Consider the following 26,179-nt stretch of genomic DNA (forward strand, 5'->3'; position numbering starts at 1 on the left):
GTTCTTTTTCTAGATTTGTTTATGGCAATGTGGCAAGTGCGTATCTGTGATAGACGCTAGGCAACAGCAAAGGACTTTCTTTAGTATGGGTTACTGACACTCGGGCCTCAGAGGAAATGAGTAAGCCAATACATTAGCTAGGAAAGGAGTGAAACGAAATCTCCCAGAGATTCCTCCGAAACTCCAATATACTGAAAGCTAGTAGTAAGGAAATACTATAAAGGAGAAATCGTCAGAGGAGGAAGAATTATCTTCTTGAGTCGATATCATTTTTTTGGAGATATCAAAACTGTGAAACCGCATGGGAACTAGTTTGGAAGTGCTTGGTAGCTTAAGGAAAAAGGGGCACCATAATAATTCATATGGTCACAGTGCATTATCACCTGTGCTATTCAATCTTTAACTTTAATCCTCTAGACAGATGGTGGTGAAAAAACGATAGGGATCTTATGAAGAGAATAATTTTGTTAAATTGCTAGGATGGCCATTTCATTGAAATGAACACTACACTCAGTCTTAGAGATTTCGTGGAATTATTTCTTTTCTATCTTGAAAATATCTGTTCCTAATATGACAGAGTGTGAAGTGAAATTGGACGAAGAACAAGATATAACATAGAGATGAATCACAGATCGTATATTTTGTAGATCGTATCACATTCAGCTGATTGAAATCAAAAGTGAGAACAACATCTGGTTTGATATATTGTCTTATCTTTTTTCATCGTACATAACTGATGAGCTACCTAATTAAAAACAATGGGCCAGAGAAGAGAATTGAAAGTTTTGCCTGCAACTAATTGCGCTGAGGAAAGGAGAAGAGATTGCATCAAATACGACTAGTTAGTTAAAAGTGACAACAATATCTGGTTTGATATACTGCCTTATCTTCTCCACACAGAACTGATAAGTTAATTGAACAATGCGCTTATGCATTGGCTGGGGGCGATGAGGAATGGAAAATAAGAAGCATCGAATAATCGATGAAGAGCTATACCAACTATCGATATTTTCTGGAAAACAGAAGGAGAAGAAAAACAGAAATAGTCTCATTGAAGCTCGAAACAGAATTTTACCAGAAGACCCAATTAGAAAAATGAATAGGAGGAACAAATGGCCAGCAGATTGAAAAAAATTGCTCATGAAAACGGTCATACAACTCACATTAGATCCGAGCTTTGAGTTATTGCAATGATACATTGGCAAAAATGACTTTCGATTTAGCTTTCAATGAATGCAATAAATCTGAATCGATGTCGATTATTCAAATAAAAGTTAGAAACTCAATTTGGACGAGAAAATTATAAGAGGAATGAGGCCTTGAAGCTCTCTTAGATACTGGAGTTCATTGCATTGGAACTCTGGAGATGGAGGGCGAGCTGTACATGACGCAGTTTTGAGAACAGCTCTGATGGAGGACACAATAGATCTTAAGGTCCCAGTGGAATGTAACCTCCTTATATTCTTATATCTATATCTCTAACTATATCATCTACAGCCAGTCTATACAACTAGATTGATTAACTGTCTTGTCTTCATCACACAAAGCTGATGAGTTGTGGTGAAAACAAAGAGCAAAGGCAAAAACTAAGTTTGGAACTTAGAAAATCAGAAGAATGATTTCAGAAGAGTCCTTTCCATTTCTTAATGTATGATGTAATGTGGAGTATTCACTCCCTTCTAACTGCTCTACCAGTTCAAATTCGTTATGTATTTTGTGCATATTAGATAAATCTGGATAAAACTGATAACAGCATGCGATCTTGAAGAATTTGTATTCGCAAACGTTTGACCGGAAGTCCTTGCTTGGTTGCCTTTTTGAATTAGCTTCAAAACATCTTCTACGGAACTGACAACCAACTCTGTAAGACCAGTACTTGCTGTTTACCATTTTCTAATATCCTGAGTTTGGCCTTATTGTTGAGTAAGTCAAACACTTTCCTCGAGTATACTTCAAAGAAACACGATGCTACCACAAGGTTTGATTGTCGATACTTAGGTGAACTGGCCAACCTAATTACATCAGCAGCAGCCATGGCATAAGCCGTAACGACCGCTGTAATAATAGCTGTGAGTGTAAGACTTACAGCGGGTTTCATAAAACTTTGATTGTCCGATCAACGATTTGACAGTCACTCGATTTTTAAAACGAAATCACTGAAACCTTTTCATTCCTGTATACAGGGTGATTTCAATGTGAGTCTTTTTTTTGCCAGGAGGTAGAACTGATCAAAATAAGTCGTTTAACCAAAAATTGTTTGAGTAAAATATCCAAGATGGCTGAGATACAACCCCTAGAAGATCGGGACTGTGGAAGGTGACTTCGGCATCGCAAAAACGGATCAAAACATAAACATATAGCTCGACAATGAATGGTTCAGTACTAAGTTCATTGGATTAGATGCATCAAGTCACTTTTGAGAGAATAATGCTTGTTGTATCAGGCAATTTAGGGTGAAAACAAATGTAGAAAATCGAGGCAGTTTCTTCAAAGTGCTTATGTTAGTTAAGTTGAAAAAGTGCTATGATGTTCCCCCATTTCATCCCATTTTTACGACGATTGTTGGAATGTTCCTCGGAATGTTCGAACAAGAAGATTGTGATGCCCATTGTGAAAAAATTCTATTTTTTACACTTGTGTCTTAAGTGTCTTCTGTCAATTGGTATCGAAATGGGCCATTTGATAACATCGTGAAAGCTACTAAAAAATAATGAGAACAATTCGGCAATCCTAAGTTTCCATTTTCATTACCACGTAAATATCGCCAATATCCTAAACGACACCACATGATCGAATTAGGAGATAAATTTTTTCCCAATGCTTTGCGATAATTCAGCTAACAAACGGTCTAGGGTCGTATTAGGATCTATTTCAGTAAAAATTTTTTTCAACTTTGTCTTTTTGAAAGTTCTGTAAAGGTGATTTTTGGTGAAACGCTTCATTTTGACCAGTTCTACCTTCTGTTGGAAAAAATGCCTCACCTTCAAATACACCATGTATTGAAGAAGTTGGAATTGAAAATATGCAAATGAATGGACGTATGACATCATAATTTCATGCGAGAATGATATTCTCAATGATCATGACTGAATTATCGATTGAAAACAAATTGACGTCTATTCGTCAATCAAGCGTTGATTCCCCGATCAAGCTTTATGAAACACGGGGTCAGTCTTTCAGCACTGTAAGTATTCAGAAACTCAGCAAGAAGTTTAGGAAACGATATTAGCACCATTTACTGAATTCTGTCAAACCATACAGTCATAATCAACATTGGAATGCAATATCCTTGTAGATGTAATCACTCTGCGTGATGAAATTCGATCAAATCCGACAATTTCCCACCCGCCATTTCTGGCGGGAGATTCGGTTTCCTGTTTACTAGCTGTGTCAATACACGATATCGAATATAACAAACACATCACGCTTTAATCACGTCTAAAATTCACTCGGCCCACTAAACCAAATGAAACATCTGGTTTCTCATATATTTATGTGGTCCGAACTGGCATTAAAAAGCGTAACTGAAGCCAGACGAAAAAAGGGCGTGCGTTCCAAAGAATGCAGCGAACTGGGTGTAAATGCGTGATGATTCATTCCGTCGTTTAAGGGGCTTCGATCCGATGCCGTAATTAACTTCGATGATGAGAGGAGCAATCGAATCAATTCAACTACACATCTCACATGAGGGACCGGTTCACAGAACGTCAAATTGATATTTATTTATTCGTGCCTGATGGATTTCGTCTGGAACACTGGAGGAAATGGAGTCGCGGCTTCGGATGGTCAACAACACTGATTTAGGGTTGTGGCCTTTTTATTTTGTGCAGATTTTTAGGCTCTGGGTTGTGGAATACCTAAATATTGGGGTGTCGTTTTGAAAATACCACTAGATTTCTTTCACTTCGGTAAGTATGGGGAGTCCGGGAGAGTTGAACCCCTTTTCACTCTAAAGCCACTTAAGTTGTATCTGTAAATGGTAGCAACCCTTTTTTTTGCGTGAAGATTTCATGCCAGAATAGGTAACGATAGATAATAGTAGAGATGATGAGATGAACATTTTGAGTAAAAATAGGTCCTTTCGTTTGCATAAAAAGTGTAGCACTTTTCTACACTCGATTTGATTTACACCAGTGTAGAGGAAGTGTAGTTTATCTACACATAGTCAAAAGGAGTTGTAGATAAACTACACCTCCTCTACACTGGTGTAAATTCAATCAGCAAGCGAATACTTAAATCGAGTGTAGAAAAGTGCTACACTTTTTATGCAAACGAAAGGACCTATTCTTTTTTTAGGAACCGAAAATTGGCTCATGTCTCCCATGAGAACAGAGAGCGAGAGAGACTTGACCATGAGTTTGTTTATCAGGAAAACATTTAAAAAAAAAACAATTTCAATGACCTATGTCAAGGTTTTCATCATCAGATGCATCAGCGTATGAAATACATATTTTCTATGTCAGAGTCACTCTCACTTATTTCCGAGATGCTTTTTCACTTTTTTGAACATTTGTATATTTTTTCATATTTATTTCTATTATTCAATTCTCTTTTTTCGAAGCAAACTATCATATAAGCTCAGTGCGGGAAACTTGGATCACTGATTATGTCTCCCGACCATAGCATAGGTCAAGTCTCTTTTAGTATATTCAACAGATGTTTCCTTGAAACTTTTACAAGTATTATCAAAAAGGCTCATCGTTTGTTAAACAATATATACAATGAAAGCAATAAAAGTAAATAACACCATGCACCTATTAAACTTTACAGAGAGTGTAACAAACAAAAATTATTCAATTTCTTACTTCCTAACAACAAAATCACGTTCAACCCTCTCACTCCCAAACTGTTCTGATGGCGGCCAAATGGAGCCGACACTAATTGTGCCTTGTTACGAGTATGTTGCAAGCTATTTACGATACCGGTAGCGCGAAATTTGAATTGAAATATTTGAGGTGGTTCAAATCTCCAACCTGAGCAAGTCTCCCAGACTCCATTACGACAGCTATCGTCTGCCACTGAGGTGTCCTTGGCGATATATATCACATAGTTCTTTCTTGGAATCAGTTGTTCTTGGATGGCAATGATATGAATCCCTCTCTCTTGGAAAACGACTTTCCGGAAGTCAGCCAGTAGTTCGACGCATATATGTCGCCATGATCATGATTGACCTCGTTCTGGTGTCCCCCATGCAAAGGTTTGTCAATCAGTTTCTGCGTTTTGCTTTCTGCAGAGTGTTCGACGATTTCTATGTGATCCTGTTGCAACGGAGAAGAATTATCAGCATCACACACTAATCGATGAAGTTCTGATGAATCAGCCTTGTTGAGGAAAAATTCTCCTTAAATTTCCTAGTACATACGGTTGGACAAATCAATAATTCCTCGACCCCCAAGGTGTCCTGGCAGCTCTGTTCATTGTATTGAGCTTTCAGGGTGATGTTCATGATGCTTCGTCAGCATTATTCTTATTTTCCTCTGTTTGGATGCTAAATCGGTGCTGGTCCAAGAGATGATACCGAAGGAGTGGCTCAGTGCTGAGAAAGCGTAGGCATCAATCGCTTTGATCAGATTCTTGCTGTTAAGTTCTCATTATCCTGCTCAATCTTCAAGTGAACTCCTCCGTTAATTCTTTCTTCATCTGGCTCTGATTGATCCTTCTAGCTTGTTTGGTACCTAGATGTGTATCTCTCTACGTGTTCCAAAATTACGACCTCAATCTCAAGACCAAGACTCTGTTTACAAAGCAGTGGTCCTCTCAACGCTTCATTATGGAAGCGAAAGCTGGATAGCTTGAACAAACGCAACAACGTAATCTAAGACAAATAATGCACATCAGATGGTTCCACAAAGTTTCAAATGCGGAAGTCTTGCAGCGCGCGAGTTGTATAACAATTGATACTCAAGTAACAGGGGCTCGACTGAGATGAAGCAGCCACGTTCTGAGTATGCAAGTCACAAGGCTTTGCAAAGTAGCTCTGTATGGCGAATTCATATAGGGATCTCGGAAACCAGGAGGCCAGAATAAGCGTTTTAAGGATATACTGCATCAGTCCCTAAAATCAGTTAATGCTTATCATAACTGGGAACAACTAGCGTAAGACAGGTCACAGTGGAGGTCTTTGGTCCACAGTTATAATGGAAACTCGAGAAGAATACAGCGGCGGCCAGATCTGGTTCGTGACTATCCATGCCCGGAGTGTGGAAGGATCTGTAGGTCACGGTTGGGTCTTTTCAGTCACAAAAGGGCACACAGTCGCAAGTAGCCCTAATGAAATTATAAGTTTGTTCACACCGATAGTTTTGTTTTTGATACTTTTAGTAGATTTATTCTCGGTAACGGGATACAGCAATGAATGAATGTATCTCCCCCTTTCAAAGCTTCCATTTCTGCACCTTCCTGGAGTTTGAATGAACCACCTTCTCCTTTTTTGTCTCTCGTTTTATTGAGAATACCACATTTTTTCAGTCCAAAGTTCATTTTTATATCTTCAGAGAAGAAGGGTCTTCACCTTCATTTAGAGAATTTTAGCTGGAAGGTTTTAATCAATGAAAGTCTTATATTGAAATCTAGGATGATTTATCATGACAAAGTTGCGAAAAATATTCATTTTGTCACTGTATTCGAAGATGCTCCACTAAAGCCATTTCCATCTTTGAAGATTGATCAACTAAACAAGGATCGTTCATCAAAGTTGCCCACTTCTCTCCATCTTTTTCTATTTTGGTCATGGCAGGATTGGACGGTTCGGGGTGCCAACTAAGTGACTTAGTCATCAATGCATATTTGTGCAGTTCCTCTGAAACATGTGGGGAAGGGGAAGGATAGAATTGGGTAAGTATAAATAGCGCAATGTTACAAAAATTTACTGGCTCATTAGGTTATACATATAAAAGGTCCAGAATGACCGTATGTATTCCCAGAAATCGTGAACTTCAATCTACAAGTTTTCAAACTGCTTCAGAAGGTCGGAACAAGTTGCCATTTTTTGAGATAAGAGAGGTTGGTTAAGAACGCACTCACTGTCACTTGGAGAAATTTTCCCAATGATAGGAATACACACAATTCATAAGTGTCCTGTTGGAAGTTTATTCTCGTCAAAAAGTTATATATAACAACCCCAGAAGAAACAAAACTGGGACAAAAACTTTCCTTCCTCCTGATTCAATATGAACACATCAATTTTCGCTGACAATATATCGCTGTTCACCTGTTTTATTCAGGATATTGTTTCGGGCCTGTGAATTTTCCCATTGTCGTGATTTCCACACGGGTTCGACATTTTTATATCATGAAACACGGGGTTTCCATTAGACGGTGAAAAGTGGGTTGAAGATTTCACTACCTGCGACACTTTCCCGATACCAGTTCCACTTATTCCGAGTGCATCCGTAACATGACGCCGGCAGTATAAACAATTCATGGTGGCGATGTGCCAAACGCCCGAAAGAAATGGGGCATTACATCAGTACATGACATCATCGGCCTATCCTCGAATAAAATAGAGTCACGTTCAATTTTATGTTTTGAAAATAGAGCCTGACCATCGTACATGCACCGTCATTCTAGGAAATCGAGTATTAGTAGCTAACATTTAAATATTCAGATCGTCAGGGTCATTTGAATATGAATATGTGATCATTTTATGATATGGGGTGGTCGAATACAGTTAACTTGCAGGTCGGATGATTAAGGTTTTTGGCACGTCGTGTAATCGATGAAACCATGGGTGAACTGAAAAGTAACTAGAGAGGTCACTCATCCAGGTATTCAAACCGCCATCGCTGCCTGGCTACACAATAAAAAAAATTATTTTCCTAATATTTAATTGTTTCGTCTATCTACAAAATGAAGAATATGGAACATCGTTTCTTGATGATCACTAATTTTATATGGCATTATCAATGTTCTCTTTAATTTTGACCAACGATTTCATATCTATTATTATTATTATTATAATGTTGTGGCTCACTTGGCCTTTCGAGAACCATTCATTCAACTACTCATTCATAGGAACCCAAGGAGGTCATCAATGGTGTTGATGAAACCGACAACATCCTTAGAGGCCGTTACCTCGTGAGAATCCAGGACTGGTTTCCCCATATGAGTGGTTCTTAGGTCCACCAGCTCTGGACACTTGCATACCATGTGTTCAGCTGTTTCTGCTTCTGATCCACAAAGCCTACAAATCTCATCTGCTGACTTTCCCATAAGATACAAATGATATTTGTACCGACAGTGCCCTGTCAGCAGTTCCACCATCACCCGAAACTCAGCTCGTGACAGCTTTAGCAGTTTTCTGGTGTAGGTCGGTAAAATCACCACGAATTTCTTTGATTGAGTAAGTCCAAGAGTATTTCTACGGAGGGTTATTCTGTTGTTCAACTTCCATTGTTGGACCGCTGCCTTATATTGGTATTGCCAAACCCACAGAAAGGCTCAGGTCCAGCGGGTGTTAACCTTGATGCCCTTTTTGCAAGTTCATCGGCTTTCTCATTTCCTTCAACACCACAGTGCCCCTGTACCCATAGTAGAGCCACTTTGTTGTCTCTGGCCAGTTGCTTTATGGTATTACGGCACTCCCATGTCAGCAGAGATCTCTGGCAGTGTGATTTCAGGGACCTAAGCGTGGCCTGGCTGTCAGTGGTGATATAGATATGCGCCCCTTTGGGGTTCATTTTAAGACACTCCTGAGTGCATACGTGAACAGCCATTATCTCGGTCTGTAAAATAGAGGGCTCACCTCCCAGGGCTCTGGAGGTGATCTCTCAGTTTAGGTCCATATACGCCAATGCCGGTGGCCCTTTCTGATTTTGATCCATCGGTAAACCACGTGGATGACTTTTTGTCCAAACGATTTACGAAACTTATTGCACTAGGACGGTCAGCTATACGGTCAGCTATGACCGTTTCAAAGGGCGTTTCGAAATAGAAAATGATTTGCATGACATCCGATGGTTTTGTCAAGAGGTTTGAGTTCAGTTGGTTCAATATCCTCACATGTCCAACCCAGTTTCCAGATAGGAGATTCCAGTTAAGGGATATTCTTATTGCTTCCAGCAGGCTGCATTTCATGTAAATGTAGGGGAGGCAGATCAAGTATGGCCTCAACGTTGCTGTAGGAGCTGTGTGCATAGCTTTCGTAACTCCAACACAGGCCAGCCTTTGCAGTTTCTGCAGCCGGCTGTGTGTGGTGACCTCTTCGATTTTTGTCCACCATGCTAGAGACGCATAGGTGACAATAGGGCGTACTACCGCTGTAGTTCATATCTATCTTGTAACGTATAGGTATACAGAGAGTGTGAAAAGTAAAGGACGAAATAAGGAAATTCGGTATTTACTATTTTCTAGAAACTTGCTCGAACAGGTAAATTGTTTTTAGAACTTGCGCAAGTTTTCATGTGGAGTTTATGATCTACGAGAGGTGGAGAGTGGTTCACTTGATTTGAATGGAAATCCAAACTTTTTGTTCCAGAAAAAGATATATTTCAACTGGAACAACACCTATACACATCGACAGCGTGTCGTGTGTCGAGTGTGGCTGTATGCTGAATAGGACTCAGTTGAAAATGTAATCCAAAATTGTGGAACTAATAAGGAAGTTTCATGAAGTATAACTGACATTTACAACTCAAACTGTTCTTACTGTTTTATTGGAGATCAAGTGTTTAGGTCTAGACCGTAAAATACCAGGATATAAATAATTTCCAGACAGAGTGACTTGAGTTGTTGGTTTAATATTAGAAATATAAGGGATTGACTTGACTGCTGGCACAGCAGGTGCCCTATTCCATCTTATTCTATGGGTAACGACACGAACCATGAACGAAATGACGAGTTCACACCACGTCAAGCTCATATCAAATCAACGAATGTTTCCACATGAAAGAGATGTCGAAAATTCATTTCTCATCCTAAAGTATATAGACCAAATAAGCCACTTTACCAATAGCAACTGGATGAATAGAGTTAATAATTAATTCATTTTGCTATGAAGTGATTATTGCGGCTTTAAAGTTCCATTATCTTCATTGATTGATACTTATTCATATTTTTCGGATGATCATGACAATATGCATCTTGTTACTGTCCAGGATGGAACTATTCCGCATAGGCTCTTCGAATTTCCCGAATGAAAACCTTTGATCCTCCCGACATTCAAAACTTCTATTCATACAGATTTAATCTAATACTTTCACGGAATAACAAACTCTACGGCGCCAAATTCTCGTGGAAGAATATAAGACACGTTTTGGAGCGTGACAAAACTTTACATTGTTCCGGACTATGAACCTTATGAATTTATCGAATCGTTAGTTGGGAAATTTATGCCTTCATTGGGATCATTTCGTTTTTGTTTGAATATTTCTATTGGGAATTCCAAACAAGCGATATGCCCCTGGTGTCAGTTTTTGTATTGTTTACATAGAGGAACGGAGAATATTTTGATGCTTCAATAAGAGTTTTCATGAAAAATATATCTTAATCTGTTGAAAAAATCTTAATCTATCTCGTGACAATGGGGAAAGCTTAGTGAAGTTTTTATACTTTGCATCCTTTGAGCAAATCTCCGTATACGACTTTCTTGTGAAGAAGTTTTTAGTATTTTCCACGATGAAATGAACGTTTAGTCAATGTTTGAGGATACATATAGCTCGTCCTTATAGCACGGTAAAGTTTTTGTACATTTCAAATTGGTTACGAAGAACAGAAGATAAATTAACTAACCTGTATACAAAACCTCAGAATGAAACGATTTACACAAAAAACAAATCTGTTTCCCCCAGAGAGAACAATTTCCACCTAGTTGATAAATATATGAATTTCGATAACATTCACTCAAAATTCATTTAGAAAATGATATCTGATTTCCAGTTCAACTTGGACAAGTTTCATCAATGTTGCAAATTTAGCCATTGTATATTATGGAGAAGGCAAGGTATCATAGTTGTGGCTATCCATATAATCAATTTCCTTCTATTATCATCGTATAAAGAGCCAAGAAGTTTGGATTCAAAAAATATTGCTTCCTTTTATCAGCTGATTCAGAACATAGTCGTAATTTTTTCATAAATACTAATAGGTACATGACATTTATTGACCTGAAATTGATAATAATAATTAACACACTTGAATCCAGTTCCGACAACCAATCTTCAAAATTGAGAAAAAACAACTTTAAACTGAGAAAAAAGAATTTATTCGATGAAAATTTGAAAATCTCCTTCAAAAATGACAATGACTGCATTAACTTTTTACTTCAAACCATGTCGCTGCAATCTACATTTGAATTCCCAATACTGGCATATCTCCTTATTCTTTAGATTTTAACGTTTGCTGGTATATCATACTTGGTAGCGCTTGAATTTCTGAGTACCCAGAAAATTTATAATGAAAACAAGACAGTACCTTTTACTGATCGTTCAAGTGTTCTAGCAACACCACACATTCATCATATAATTCACTTCAATTTGGACATGAAAAAAATTCCTGCAAAATGGATCCCCAAATGTTTGAATATTGACCAAAAGCGTGCAAGGGTAGAAGCATCGCGTTCGATCTGTGCTCGATTTGAAAATGAGGTAGACTTCTTAAACCGAATTGTTACTATGGATGAGACTTGGGTACATTTCTACGATCCAGAAACAAAGCAACAATCGATGGAATGGGAAATGGCGAGACTCTGGTTCTCCAAGACCTAAGGAATTTCGTGTCCAAAAATCTGCTGGAAAAAGTCTTGCTTCAGTTTTTTGGGATTGCCATGGCGTGATCATGATTGATTTTTTGGATAAGGGTGGAACAATACCCGGGGATTACTATTCGATATTACTGACCACACTACGGGAAAAATGAAAGAGAAAAGACGCGGAAAGCTATCCCAAGGTGTTTTGTTTTCGCAGGACAACGCCCCTGCACACAAATCTCATGTTGCCATGCAAAAAATTCGTGATTTAGTGTTTGAATTTCTAGAACACCCCCCTTATTCACATTTTTCTTGAAAAGTCTAGAGACTTTGCAGGTTTGCTGTGATAAATGTATCCAATTAAGAGGAGAATATGCTGGATAATAAAATATTTTGACATTGTAATTTTGTTTGGTTCTCTAGTAGGCTAAGAATTTTTCAATATATCCTCGTATTATGCCAAAATATAGAACATGATATGAGCACATTCCTATTATGTTTTGGCAGACATCCATCAGAAAGTAACCTATTCACCGAACATGATGGATCTCAAGCCATCGAATTCCATCGAAAAATAAATCCCACCAAATTCCTATCCGCCTACAACCTCACAACGCCCAAGACCGACGTCTAATTAATAATTGACGAGAATCCCAATAAATTCTTTCGAGTTGTTCAGCGTATGAATAGTGATGAACAAAAATAAATGTTCAGTTCAAGTTGAACGTCCGCGAACCGTGCCATCCGAGTGGTGACCACGTCCAAGTGGGCTGTGGAAGCGGCATACAGTCTATGGTGAGCGGCGTCGTCCACTTATTCTCAGTAATGACCTCTCTTAGCATTCAGCACCTGCTAGATCGAAATGCATACTAACAGGACGATGATGAAATTAAAAGTGGAAGAACGCCATATAATACTGTAGACCGTCACCTACGTCGTTGATTGAGCTCGTTATGAATGATGGAGTAGGTGATGGTATTCAGAGGTATCCATTCACTATTGACAGATTTGTTTCATTAGCGTCATAACATGATTTCCATTTGGAAAAACGAACGACATTGATGAGAGGTTAATAGTGAAATGATTGGTGAAGGGTAGTCAAGGATGAAAGAAGCTGAGGATAAGAGAGTCATTAATGTAATTTATAATATTTATGTTTATGATGGGTTGTCAGATATAATCTCAGTGACATCAGAAGTATTACAGAAGGAACAATTTCTGCAATGTGATTAAATAGCAATGGACTAACTATATTTGGAGGATGCTAAGGTACCAATGTCTATATTTCAATTTAAATTTTTTCTTGCGAAAGCTTGGATTTATTCTTTAGTTTTTCGTGAAGAAACCGAGATAGAAATAGAGTTAGGATTCTGTCACTTTGAAGACGTCAAAAAATGTAAGAGAGCTTGTCAGTGGTCGAACATTGGTCCATAGAGATGTTGATTTGTCCTATCGCGAAATTGGCAGCAGTGCTTATTATACGGCAATGAAGTGTCAATTATCTCTTCGGACTCGTCATGACCAACACAGGGGGCAAGAAGGAGCATCCGAGGGTGTAACCAATAGGGCGAATAGGGGTACACCAGTCGTCAATGTTCAATATAAATCGTCTACGCAAAATGGACAAATATGGAACGACAGGTCGTTCTCATTTTCTCCACTGGCATACCCACTGCCCCTAACGTCCACATTCTTGAGCGTTGACCAACTCTTATTGGGACTGAGAATACCTACTATACGAGGATGTATTGATATCTAGTTAGCCTAGACCAGTTCCATGCATAAAAAATATTGCGTTACCATAGCAAAGAACAATAACTCATTAGAAGTGTCAGTGTGAAGTTTGAGGTAAAAAAAGTAAACCAGAGTTACGCAATAAATTGAAATAAAGAAGACGTCCACCAAAATTGTGAAAATCGAAAAATTGGAGTATCGAGCCATCATCAAGTACCTCTATTTAAAAGGGTTAAGAGCTAAGCAGATTTACGAAGATATGCTTAATACCCTTGGTGATAAATGTCCTTCGTATGCGACCTTGAAAAATTGGACTGCAAGCTTCAAAAGAGGTGAATTTTCCATTGAAGATGATGACCAATCGGGAAGGCCAGTTTTTGTGTCAGTCCCCGAAAATATCGATGAAGTTCATAACATGATTTTATCAGACCGTCGAATTGGGCTAAAACGGATATCTGAAGCACTGAATATTTCATGAGAACTCCTTCATCATATAGTTCACGTCAGTTTGGACATGAGGAAAATTGCTGCAAAATGGCGCCCCAAATGTTTGAATGTTGACCAAAAGCGTGGAAGGGTAGAAGCATCGCGTTCGATCTGTGCTCGATGCAGACTTCTTAAACCGAATTGTTACTATGGATGACACTCGAGTACATTTCTACAATCCAGAAACAATGCAACAATCTGTAGAATGGCGACACTCTGGTTCTCCAAGACCTAAAAAGTTTCGTGTCCAGAAATCTGCTGGAAAGGTTCTTGCTTCAGTTTTTTGGGATTCCAATGGAGTTATCATGATTGGTTTTTTTGATAAGGGTAGAACAATAACCGGAGATTACTGACCACTCTACGGGAAAAAATTGAAGAGAAAAGTCGCGGAAAGCGTGTTTTGTTTTTGCAGGACAACGCCCCTGGCACTCAAATCTCATAATGCCATGCAAAAAATTCGTGATTTAGTCTTTGAATTACTAAAAAACCCCCCTTATTCATTAGATTTCGCTCCATCCGACTATCATCTCTTTCCTCAACTGAAAAAAGTTTAAAATGTAGTAAATTTTCTTCCAACGAGGAGGTAATAAAAGCTGTGGAGATCTGGTTCGTAGAGCAAGAAGAATCTTTTTTTTTCAAGGTCTAGGTACGTTGCAGGTTCGCTGTAAATGTTTCCAATTAAGAGGTGAATATGTTGTTGAATAATAAAATAATTTGACATTAAAATTTTGTTTGGTTCTATAGTAGGCTAAGAATTTTTCAATAAATCCTCGTAGTGTTCCATATCCGAGAGGCTAAAGTATACAAAAAATTTACTTCTGTATGACGAGTTTTTTTTCACAATATTTCTGGACGTTTTGGGATAAGTCATAAAGCATCAGTCAAGAACTATTAGTAGGAATTAAGGTTTTCATACAAGCTAACATACTGAATATTTAGTTTCTCGATTGTATACTTCATTTGTTTCTGTTGAAACAATTTTTTGATATTACAAAGAGTTGTCCGGTCAATATTGTAATATATGGATGGACACTATTCTTCAAATTCTGTAATACTTTCATCTAATGAACCGGAATCAACAGAAACTATTTACGACGATTAATAGGGTAACTATTCTTGGCTATATCCTTTCATCCATATGATTTTATGATGAAAATAAAATTATAGATATCTTAACGATCAATTAAAACCAATAATGAGGATGTTTCTCAGAATTTTTATCTGAAGAGAACCGATGAAGTTTTTATTGCATGCGATGACAGAGCAATCAAAACAACGATTCATCATATATTGCAATTCTCCAGATATTGCACCAATAAAGACTTCATTTATTATGATTATTCTTCGAAAATAATTCTTCATCTCCTTCTGCTTCCCCGCATGTTCCACAAATGGAGCAGCAATTCTAGCATGGAATTAAGATTATTAATTCCGTTTATTGGAAAAAACTTAAATGTAGGTACATGCGTTGAAAAAAGAAGAAAAATTTCGTATAATTGAGGCATGTAGTGCTCAATCTTAATTTCTAAAATGTGGAGAGAAATAATTTGAACATTATCCAAAACCTGAAGTTAAAAATTACGGTTGGATTTGTTAATTTTCTCCAGCACTCTGTTCCGAAACGGATACATGTCCAAGGAGCCAAAATGGGCTGAATTTTGAAAGGTGAATTTTCCGGCACGTTATTGGTATTCACGAGGGATCCTTTGAAAATTCCTCCATGAACGTTTTCTGTAGGTATGCATAAATAATTCCTAATATATGATTACTCATGTTCACAGTACATAACCTATACGCCGATGGTGAATAGCTCCACTCATTGAATATTCAGACTCGGGAATACCGATCGTGATAAGGGAATAAAGCCTACATACATCACTGTTCATGAAGGAACGAAGAGGCACATAAAAGTTCAGTGCATTCCTGAGATAAATAAGAGTAGCTATTTCATTGTGGACCATTTACCTGTTCCAATAAGGAAGTGGAGATTACAATGGATTGTGTAATTTACTCATTTTATATCGTTTCTTACTGCCCTTCATCATGTTCGATAAATTGGAGTGAAAGATCCATCTTAAATTTATAAATATATCTTCTGGATTTGCCACTGAAAAGTTGAAAAAATGTTCACGCAGTAAATAACTGCACTGAGACCTTCGTTTTTGAGAATTGTTCAACCACCAAAATATTTTTCAATGATTCATCGGTTTACCTTCACCCACCTGAAAATGCTACTGTCATAGCGAAACACGTGTAGTGGTTAAATAACTCATGTTAGCGACAAACTGTGTCATAAAAACTACTGTCCAATAAGCTTGACTTCTATCACCTCAAAGGTATGTGAAAGTTTTCACAAGAAAGAATATTTTTTCGACATCAGCATTTTTGCTTGTCCGCTCTGTCATTATCAACTTTTTGCAGAGTATAAAAGTGCCTATACATGCACCGGCAAACTGCAGTCCAGGACTGCAGATAACGTAGTTCTTCAGTTCAACTGCACTACAGTTTTTTGGAATTTCAGTTCAAATTGACAGCCCTGGACTGCAGTTCGCCGGTCCGTGTATAGGCACTTTTAATTTGAACTGAAATTCCAAAAAACTGTAGTAGTGCAGGTGAACTGAAGCTGTTCATTACTATCTTACGTAAGACCAGTCCAAGAATTTGATGGTCGTGCTTGGTGCCAATCCTCAGGGATGACATGGATAAATAAGAGGCGAAACAAGGTTAGATTACACGCATTGTAACCATCCTGGGTATGAAGAGAGGCTGCGTATTTTCGGTTAAATCTTCGTCCAAGACTCAGAGATGATCTTGAATTTAGCTTTCGAGTCAACCCTTCATCATTCTTCACCCGCAATACTAATAACTAAGATACTATATAGGAGGATATATTGAAAAATTCTTAGCCTACTATAGAACCAAACAAAATTTCAGTGTCAAAATATTTTATTTCTCAACATATTTTCCTCTTAATTGAAACATTTAGCGTACCTGCAACGTCTCTAGACCTTTCAAAAAAATGTTTCTTCTTGCTCTGCAAACCAGACCTCCACAGCTTTCATTACCTCTACTTTACGACTTTTTAACCTTTTTTTCAGTTGAGGAAAGAAATGATAGTCGGATGGAGCCAAATCTGGTGAATAAGAGGGATATTCTAGTAATTCAAACCCTAAATCACGTTTTTGCATGGCAACATGAGATTTGGGTGCAGGGGCAAAACACCCTTGGATAGCATTCCGCGTATTTTCTCTTTAATTTTTTCCCGTAGAGTGGTCAGTAATAGTAATCTCCGGTTATCGTTTTACCCTTATCCAAAAAATCAATCATGATTAGTCCATGGCAATCCCAAAAAATCCCATGAAGCAAGAACTTTTCCAGCAGATTTTTGGACACGAAACTTCTTAGGTCTAGGAGAACGCCATTCCATCAACTGTTGCTCTGTTTCTGGATCGTAGAAATGTACACATTTGGGGATCCATTTTGCAGCAATTTTTTTCATGTCCAAATTGACATGAACTATATGATGAACGCGTTCGTATGAAATATTCAGTGCCTCAGATATCCGTTTTAGCCCAATTCGACGGTCTGATAAAATCATGTCATGAACTGCATCGATATTTTCGGGGACTGACACAGAAACTGGCCTTCTCGATCGGTCATCATCTTCAATGGAAAACTTACCTCTTTTGAAGCTTGCAGTCCAATTTTCACGGTCGCATACGAAGGCCATTGATCACCAAGGGTATTAAGCATATCTTCGTAAATCTGCTTATCTCTTAACCCTTATACAGGTACTTTATGATGGTTCGATGAACAATTTCGATGGACATCTTCTTTCTTTTAATTTATTGCGTAACTCTGGTTTACTGTTTTGACCTCAAACTTCACACTGACACTTCTAATGAGTTATTGTTCCTTGCTATGTTAACGCAATTTTTTTTTTCATGCATGGAACTGGTCTAGGCTAACTAGATATCAATACATCTTCGTATACAAGTTAAAAAAAAAATTCAGGACTACTCAGCAACAAAGCTTCCTGTCCAACAGGATTATCGACGTGTTTAGTGCTGCCAAAAATTCGATTCACATATATTTCGCTCAGTGTTGAGTGCTTGAATGTATACCTATATAATTTTTGTGCCCCCTTTTTACTCTTTAGTTTACTAACTGTATCTATATTTAGCGTATGAGCTCCAAAAAAGGCGTAGCCGCTGCTCTTGTTATTTGAATAATGATAATACTCTCTATGAAAATTTTCGGCGAAATTACTCGAAGATAATACAGACACGTTTTCCAATAAGCGATAGTGTGATAGTTGGATTGCCTGAATTCGGTTTCCATACGATTCTACCAACATTTCCATGTTGCCTTCAGGTGAAACCTCCCAGTCGGCGAACTTCAAAGCGAGAATTAACCATTATCAGTAAGTTTAGGAGCCCAGTGAGTTGCAGCTATACTAATGGTGCCGCTGGCAAAACTGCGAACTATTATTATTAATGACCACGAATGGAACTGTTCATTAATGGAATTATGAGATCCCTTTGCAGCCGAATATTCATTGGGCGCCATTGGTGGAGATGGATTTTGTTTTAGGACTGTTAATTGAGGAGCTGATTTGTACTAAACATTTGAAATTACCACAGAGAAGAGTTATTACGATTATTTTTACTTAGATGGGACAAAGCTCGATTCTTCTTAATCTCCGAACAAAGAAACTATCACAAAAACTAACAACTAATCAGACGAGTTTCCGCATATATTTTGTTGTATTTCATTAAGAATATCATAGATAGCTAGGAAAAAATAGGGATTCAATTCATTAGTAACAATTGTAGCTGTGTTACCGTAGATTCGGGTGACTTGGGAAGATTGTTGAATTCAACATGTCATATTTTCAGAACGGTGACCTATTTTTATCTGAAGAAGAAGTTCAAATATGCTTAGGATATAGACTATTGATTAGGATATATACCATGCTTCAGAATTCGATATAAATTTTGAAAAAAATAAAATATACTTGTCCCAAGTCACTCAACGAGTTGGGATACTTGGGACACAAGTTAAAATCCTTTGGTTTCTCAACTCTCGAATGGAAGAGGTGACTTGGGACGGTGTATAGTTTTGAAAAATTAGAATTTGTGATTATATAGTTGAATTTCGGTAAGGAAATTAAATGATAAACCCCTATTACAGCGAAAATAAATATATTGCAACTCAAATGTAAAAAAACTGAACAAAACAAGGAAGCTTTGATTTCTTTCATTCTTTGGTGATTTCTTTGTGGAAATAACGTAAATAATAATATCCTGCGAAAAAACGGCATATTTCCTGCTGCCAATGCGCCGCTTGTATCTATTCGGCATTGTCCCAAGTCACCCTATGAAAAAACAAAATAAATTAATGAGATCTGTGTTGCCGTTTGATTTATAAACAACCTTGTTTCATGACATATCTTATATCCCAATATCCCACGTATCCAGAAAAAAAATTACACACGCACAAAGTGAAACACATGTACAGGACACTAGAAAGTATAAGGGCCATAAAAACACGCGCTTTTACTCTCCTGAATTTGTTGATTTTTCCTGTCAATTCAAACGCTCTGGTCACGGAAAACTCAACAGGAATTAATTGTTAAACTAACCGAAAAGACGCTACACAATCTTATAAGTTTATCCCTTCACTCATAAATGCTAAAAAACAAAGAAATCTGCAAGGGGGGTAATTGTCCCAAGTTACAGGACTGTCCCAAGTCACCCGAATCTATTGATATACAGAAAAGCAACTAACAGTACTATAGAATCTTGGGGTCACAAGAAACACTTTTTTCCTATACTCTCTTTTCGCTCTGTTCAAAAGATATAGCCATTTTTAGTTTTCATAATAAGCTGTGCCACCCCTAGAAAAACAAAATTAACTTCAGAATAACTAGCTAAATTTATGACACTACACATCTCTGGATCTTTTAAACAGAGAAAACGACGCATTATACGAGAAAATATGATACTTTTATTTTACAAAACGTTCAAATATTCGTTAGATAGGGTACAACTTCGTTTCAAGAGTTGAGTTCTTTGAACTTTTGGTATTTTTATGGTACGTAATGGTCATAATGAGAAAACGTGGGTGATATCTTGTGTTCGAAAAAGATTCATCAAATAAATGAAAAACTATAATCCGAAATTCATTTCATTCGATAAAACTGTTTGTTAGATAGATCTAGCAATAAAAATTTTATGGTATTTCAACACCCTGTACATTTTAAACCGAGCCGATTCTGAAAAAATGGTAAAGGAAAAAGTGTTTCTTTTGACCTCAAGAATATACTGCTAAAATATTTGTATGAGTCAAAAAGTCACCCTGCTGTATATTTCTTTCTGAGGGAATGGGTTTAGTCCCACACTTTAATTATTCCCATATTGACAAAAGTTTTCTGAAAGTGCAGAACAATGCCGAAATGCTATAATCAATCTAGACTGGTTTACAGAAATATTTATTTGTCTTCAATAACACTCTGGATACTAAGAAGTAATCATACCCTGATTAAACCTAGGATAAGGGTTATAGCCGATCAATTCGAAATCATCGAAGGTGAAATCATCGATGTTCTCCACCTTTTTCTTGATCTTGAGTGTGGGAAAGGGTCTAGGCTCCCTCTGGATTTGCTCTTTCAACGCATCAACATGGTTGAAATAAATGTGACAATCGCCCAAAGTGTGGATGAATTCGCCCGGTTGAAGATCAGTAACATGTGCAATCATGCAAGTCAAAAGTGCATAACTGGCGATGTTGAACGGCACTCCCAGTCCCATATCGGCAGATCTCTGGTACAACATACAAGATAGCTCACCGTTACCCACGAAGAACTGAACCAAGCAATGACAAGGCGGTAAGGCCATCTCCGGTATGTCTACTGGATTCCACGAACACATTATCATCCTTCTATCGCACGGTTTGGTTTTTATCGTTTGTATGAGGTGAGATAATTGGTCAATCCCTTTGTTTGTGTAATCAGCGTTCATTCCTTTATATTCAGCGCCGTAGTGTCTCCACTGAAACCCGTAAATAGGTCCAAGATCACCTTCCTCCCTGTCAGGCAACCCTGCGGCATCTAGGAACTCCCTCGTGCTATTGGCATCCCAGATGTGGACGTTCTTCGAGCTGAGGTGGAAAGAATTCGTACTTCCACTGATGAACCACAGCATCTCCTCGACCACACCTCGCCAGAACACCCTCTTGGTAGTGAGAAGGGGAAAGTGATTCCTCAAATTGAACCTCATTTGAGCCCCGAAGAGGGAATACGTTCCCAAACCCGATCGTTCGGATCTCTTGATACCATCTTGAAGGATTTTGGTGATGAGTTGGAGATATTGATATTCCTCGTGCTGATTCTTATGATCTCCCTGGCAGAGAGAAAGGGTGCCAATTTCTGAATTCAAAAGGTTCGCTTTGTCCAAACTAATCTCGATGGTGAATGGGGTATTTTTGGTGTTCATTTCGAATTTTATTCATAATCGTACAAAAACATTATGTGATCGTATACCTCTCAATGACATCTGAATGACGGAGAACTTTTCACGCATAGAAAAGAATTAGCTCAATTCAAGAAGCTCAATCCAAAACTGAGACAGGTCAGTTTCATCACTCATGTTGTTTTAGTATAATTATTTCATGAATTAGGTATACCAAGCAAATTATTTAATAAATTGCAACCTTTCACTCTTCTCCAACACTTTTGAAATGACATAAATTCATTATGAGTCATGTAGATCGGATTGTCCAATCACTCGAATTCCAATTTGAAAATGATTCAACTCAAAAATTCCAATCAATCAAAACTTCTCCCATGTATTTTAATGTCCACCTCATGCACCTCAGTATGTGAAACACGTTTGATTTATTTATGCGACATTTATGATCGCTTCTCACTGTGAGCTCATCGTGATTCTTGAAGAATTCCTTCATGTTGGAATTTACAGTTACTAAGTTTTCTTTTGTAGGAATGAGCAAATAGATATTGAATATTTCCTTATTTTGCGATTATAACGTGTTCCGACTAATGCTCTTGTTTCGAATATTTGGAGCTTATCAATGACTGAACATTTTTCGTTGATCTATTAATTATTCAAGAAAAAATTGTACTCATTACATCGGCAGTTTTCTTTTCATGGTACATAAAAATTTCACATTATTCCAAAAAGTTTCCACTTTTTTCCAGCCATTAAACTGTACTTGAGCCAGATGATTTACTGAAATTGCTCATTAAATAATTTTCGATTTGCCCATGTCATAATTCACTACGGCTATTTTCAGTGATGACGGTACCACCACTTATCCTGAACATGAAGGCCATATTTGCACAGTATAATAGGTCTCCTTGAGTAACTGAACTCAATACTAAAAAAATATATTCAGGTTTACCATTTTATTTCAAGCATATAAGGCCAGGCGCAAATAGAAACGCAGGTTGGTGAGGTGACGCAGGGCGACGCAGCTTTTTCCTGCGATGCACGTACTGATCTGACAAGTCACTGTCACGCTTTATTTGCGCGGTCTTGGTCTTTTCTATGTTTTACAAAAACTCACGCTGCGTCACCTCACTAACCTGCGTTTCTATTTGCGCCGGGCCTAAAGGTCACTTTTTCATATTTATAGGTCAAAAATTTATTCATACCTCAACAACGTGTCATTGCAGGAATAATTTCAGAGACTTCTAACAACTAAATGTCCATTTAGCAGATGATGAAAAATTAAAGAGAACATTTTTCAATTACAACATTGGTGAAGCAAGATCAATAATTTTCTTATTACAACCAACACTATTTTTTGACAAGTAATCATCTCTCAAATGTTTTCGAAACTATTCATTTACACCTTGAACCGCTAAAAATTCATAAATTTCAATCATGCATCCTCTACGAAGAATGAGGGTAGTTAAGTTTTTTTGTGCCGGAAATAGATAAACATTTTAGTGTTGATGTTGATTTGGTCATAGATGGGGTTTTATATCAGCCCTTTTTCATTATGGGAATCAAATGGTTAAAATTATTAAATTTGAATTCTTTCTTTTTTTATACTTTGAAGTCAATGACTTAAAGAATAATTGATATTTTTGCAGTATTATCGTATTATCATATTAAATATGTATCAATTACATGTTCATTAATTTTTGTAACTGTGATTTTCCTTTCAGATTTTATTTATGAATTACTATGCAACGAAATGTTTATATTATATATTGCAAAATTTTGTCGAAATACATTCAAAAGTAAAATTCGAACTCATTGATTCAAACTATTTCATCCCTATAATAAAAAAATTTTCATGAAAAAGACACCAATGACCATATCCACATCAAAAAATGGTTCATCCAATTCTGGTAAAAAAAAAATTTTGGGTTGTTAACTACGTTTCATAGCTTGAAGAGGGTGAATGACAAACTTCTCAATTATACATGAAAAGTTGTGTCATTTGAAATAAAAGTTGACCTATTCGAGCATTTTTCTATACAAAATAGTGAACACCGAAGAGTTCCATAAAATTCTACTTCCTACAATCGTTCCGTAGATATAATTTATTTATTTTATTTATTTAAGTTAAGTGTCTCGACAAAAAAGGGACATTGTTTTGATCCTTATTCCTGAATTTTCAACCTTTAAAAATGGAAACTGAGGATTGCAGAATTGTTCTCATTATCTTTTAGTAACTTACACGATTTTATGAAATGGCTCGCTTCGATACCAACTGACAGAAGAGGCTGAAGACACAAGTGTAAAAAATAGAATAATACTTCAAAATCTCACCAATAAAATTCGTCTAAATTATTTACGAATTTTTTCGCAATGGGCATTACAATCTTCTTGTTCGAACATTCCAACAATCGTCGTAGAAATGGGATGAAATTGGGAAACATCATAGCACTTTTTCAACATAACTAACATAACCACATTCAAGAAACTGACTCGATTTTTTACATTTTTTTTTCACCCTAAATTGCACGATACAACAATAATGATTCACTCAAAAGTGACCTGATGCTTCTAATCCGCTGAACTTGGTACTGAACCATTCATTATCCAGCCGTATGTTTATATTTTGTTTCGTTTTTGCGATGCCGGAGTCACCTTCCACAGTCCCGTACTCGAAATTCAATGAAATTTTGTCGAACAACAACCCCTAGAGGTTGTATCTCAGCCATCTTGGATATTTTATATAGACAATTTTTGGTTAAACGAGTTATTTTGATGAGTTCTACCTTCTGTCAAAAAAAGCTTCACCTTTGAAAACTCCCTGTATTCTCCAAAAGGATACAAGGCACAAAGTTTCAATTTTATGGAATTAATAAATAAAAACCAAAAATCTGGTGAATATTGAAGCAATAAACTGAAGACATTTTAAAATAATACTCAATAATCTAATCTAAGACAACTTTATGATGGAATTCGAAATCGACCCTTCCTGCATAGGGTTCCGACATTGCCATGAAGAATAAATAACAGGGTTTGCGGAATATAAGAAAGACATAACTTGATATCAACATGCAAACTTGAAAGCAGCCTTAAATCTCAGATGTCGTACGTGATTTCGTTTCATAAATGTCCTATTGTACCTTGTTCGTTAATGTTGTGAGTCACCGCGAATCCTGATTTATTATGCTCTTTTGCCACGACTGGTGACATTGTGGTCTGTTGTGCTTCAGTGCCTTCGTGTGAAAACTTTGGATGCTTTTTCATTTGGCCAGTCTACTGTTTGTTTAATTTCTGGTCTGAATATACAGGCTGGTCCAGATCGTATCCAAGGAATTTTAACCACGTATTCTACATCAAAAATGAGCTCTAGTTTGTCATATAAACATATGTCGAGAAATGTTTCCTCTCTGAGATACAGGGTGTTGAAATTATAGAAAAAAATGTTTTTTATTAATAACTTTCACACTGCTTGAAATATTTTTATAAAATTTGAGACATAGGAGGAGCGTCAAGGATCACTTTTTGCAAAATATCATTTCTTTTTTTTCTACCAGTGGCGTCCCTACTGCAGCGAGACTGAATATTTTCAGATGAAAAAATGATGCGCCTCTGGTTTTTCCGACAATAAAAATTACTATTACTAGCGATAGACAGATCACATTGCAGGTCTTTGGTCCACAGTTAGAATGGAGACTCGAGAAGAATACAGCGGCGGCCAGATCTGGTTGGTGACTATCCATGCCCGGAGTGTGGAAGGATCTGTAGATCACGGTTGGGTCTTTTCAGTCACAAAAGGGACAACAGTCGCAAGTAGCCCTAATGAAATTATAAGTTTGATAGCACCGATAGTTTTGTTTTGTTACTTTTTGAAGATTTATTCTCAACGGGATACAGCAATGAATGAATGTAATTAAATGTTTCTGCCCAGTTTGATCTTGAAGTTGTGATTTACATTCTACTGATTTCATATGGATGTATAGGAATTTTCAATCTGTAGCATGTGAAATCGAAAATTTGACCTTTATATTCTTCAATTAGTTTGGATAAACAATCTTTGGATTTATAAGAATGCACTTTGAGATTGATTGATGAGTGTTTTCCCCGATATAAACACCAAATTAAGAATCTTATTATCTGCCCTGTTCTATATATGAACAAAAGCAATCTTGTATGAAATTAAGACAAGAACTCTGATTGCAGTAGATATTATATTCGGTAATCTTGAATAATGAATTTATGAATAACATACTCATTTACACATTTCGAAATGGATATTTGTTCCGGAAGATAACTTCGACACTTATGAACCCTTCAATGTTATATTTAGTCGCTGGAGGTCAAACTCTTCACAGAGACTGGTCTGTTGTCTGACTCTGAATGAATTTCCAGTGGCCGTTCGAGTTGCATACGAAATTGGAAAAGGAAGTAATAAAAGAGGATGCATTCTGGACCGATAAATGAGATTTTCACACAAATACATGAAGATATACCAGATACGCGATGAATGAGGTGACATCATTTCAACGATACGAATAAAAAGGAACATTAGAGGTCACTTTCCGAGAAACTTCAAAATATTGTGCTGATATATACATATTGACAAAAACGTATATAAAATAGCAAAAAAAAATCTGTCTAGATTTTGCATTGCAAATTTCCAACTACGCTCAAAATGTCACCTATATCATAGTTATAAAAGAGTGCACCGCGACCTTGAGGTCTATATTGTAATACCCCTTCAGAGCTCTTTTCACCACTGGTCTAAATAATACCCAAGGATTACTCATATATTTCTGCTATATTAAAA

At 37.1% G+C, this 26,179-nt stretch overlaps 2 protein-coding genes across 3 annotated transcripts in view; both read right to left on the minus strand.

Annotated features, from left to right (window-relative positions):
• The window catches only part of LOC123311308 (neural cell adhesion molecule 1-like), a 191,405-nt gene that overhangs the window by 110,100 nt on the left and 55,126 nt on the right, over positions 1-26,179 (minus strand). The gene's annotated exons all lie outside the window — the stretch shown is intronic.
• LOC123311323 (thymidylate synthase-like) lies at positions 20,381-21,471 on the minus strand. The gene has a single exon (XM_044895223.1). The coding sequence runs from the start codon at positions 21,397-21,399 to the stop codon at positions 20,425-20,427; it is 975 nt and encodes a 324-aa protein (XP_044751158.1). The 5' UTR covers positions 21,400-21,471; the 3' UTR covers positions 20,381-20,424.

The sequence above is a fragment of the Coccinella septempunctata genome, chromosome 1 (genome assembly GCF_907165205.1).
Source record: "Coccinella septempunctata chromosome 1, icCocSept1.1, whole genome shotgun sequence".
NCBI lineage: Eukaryota > Metazoa > Arthropoda > Insecta > Coleoptera > Coccinellidae > Coccinella > Coccinella septempunctata.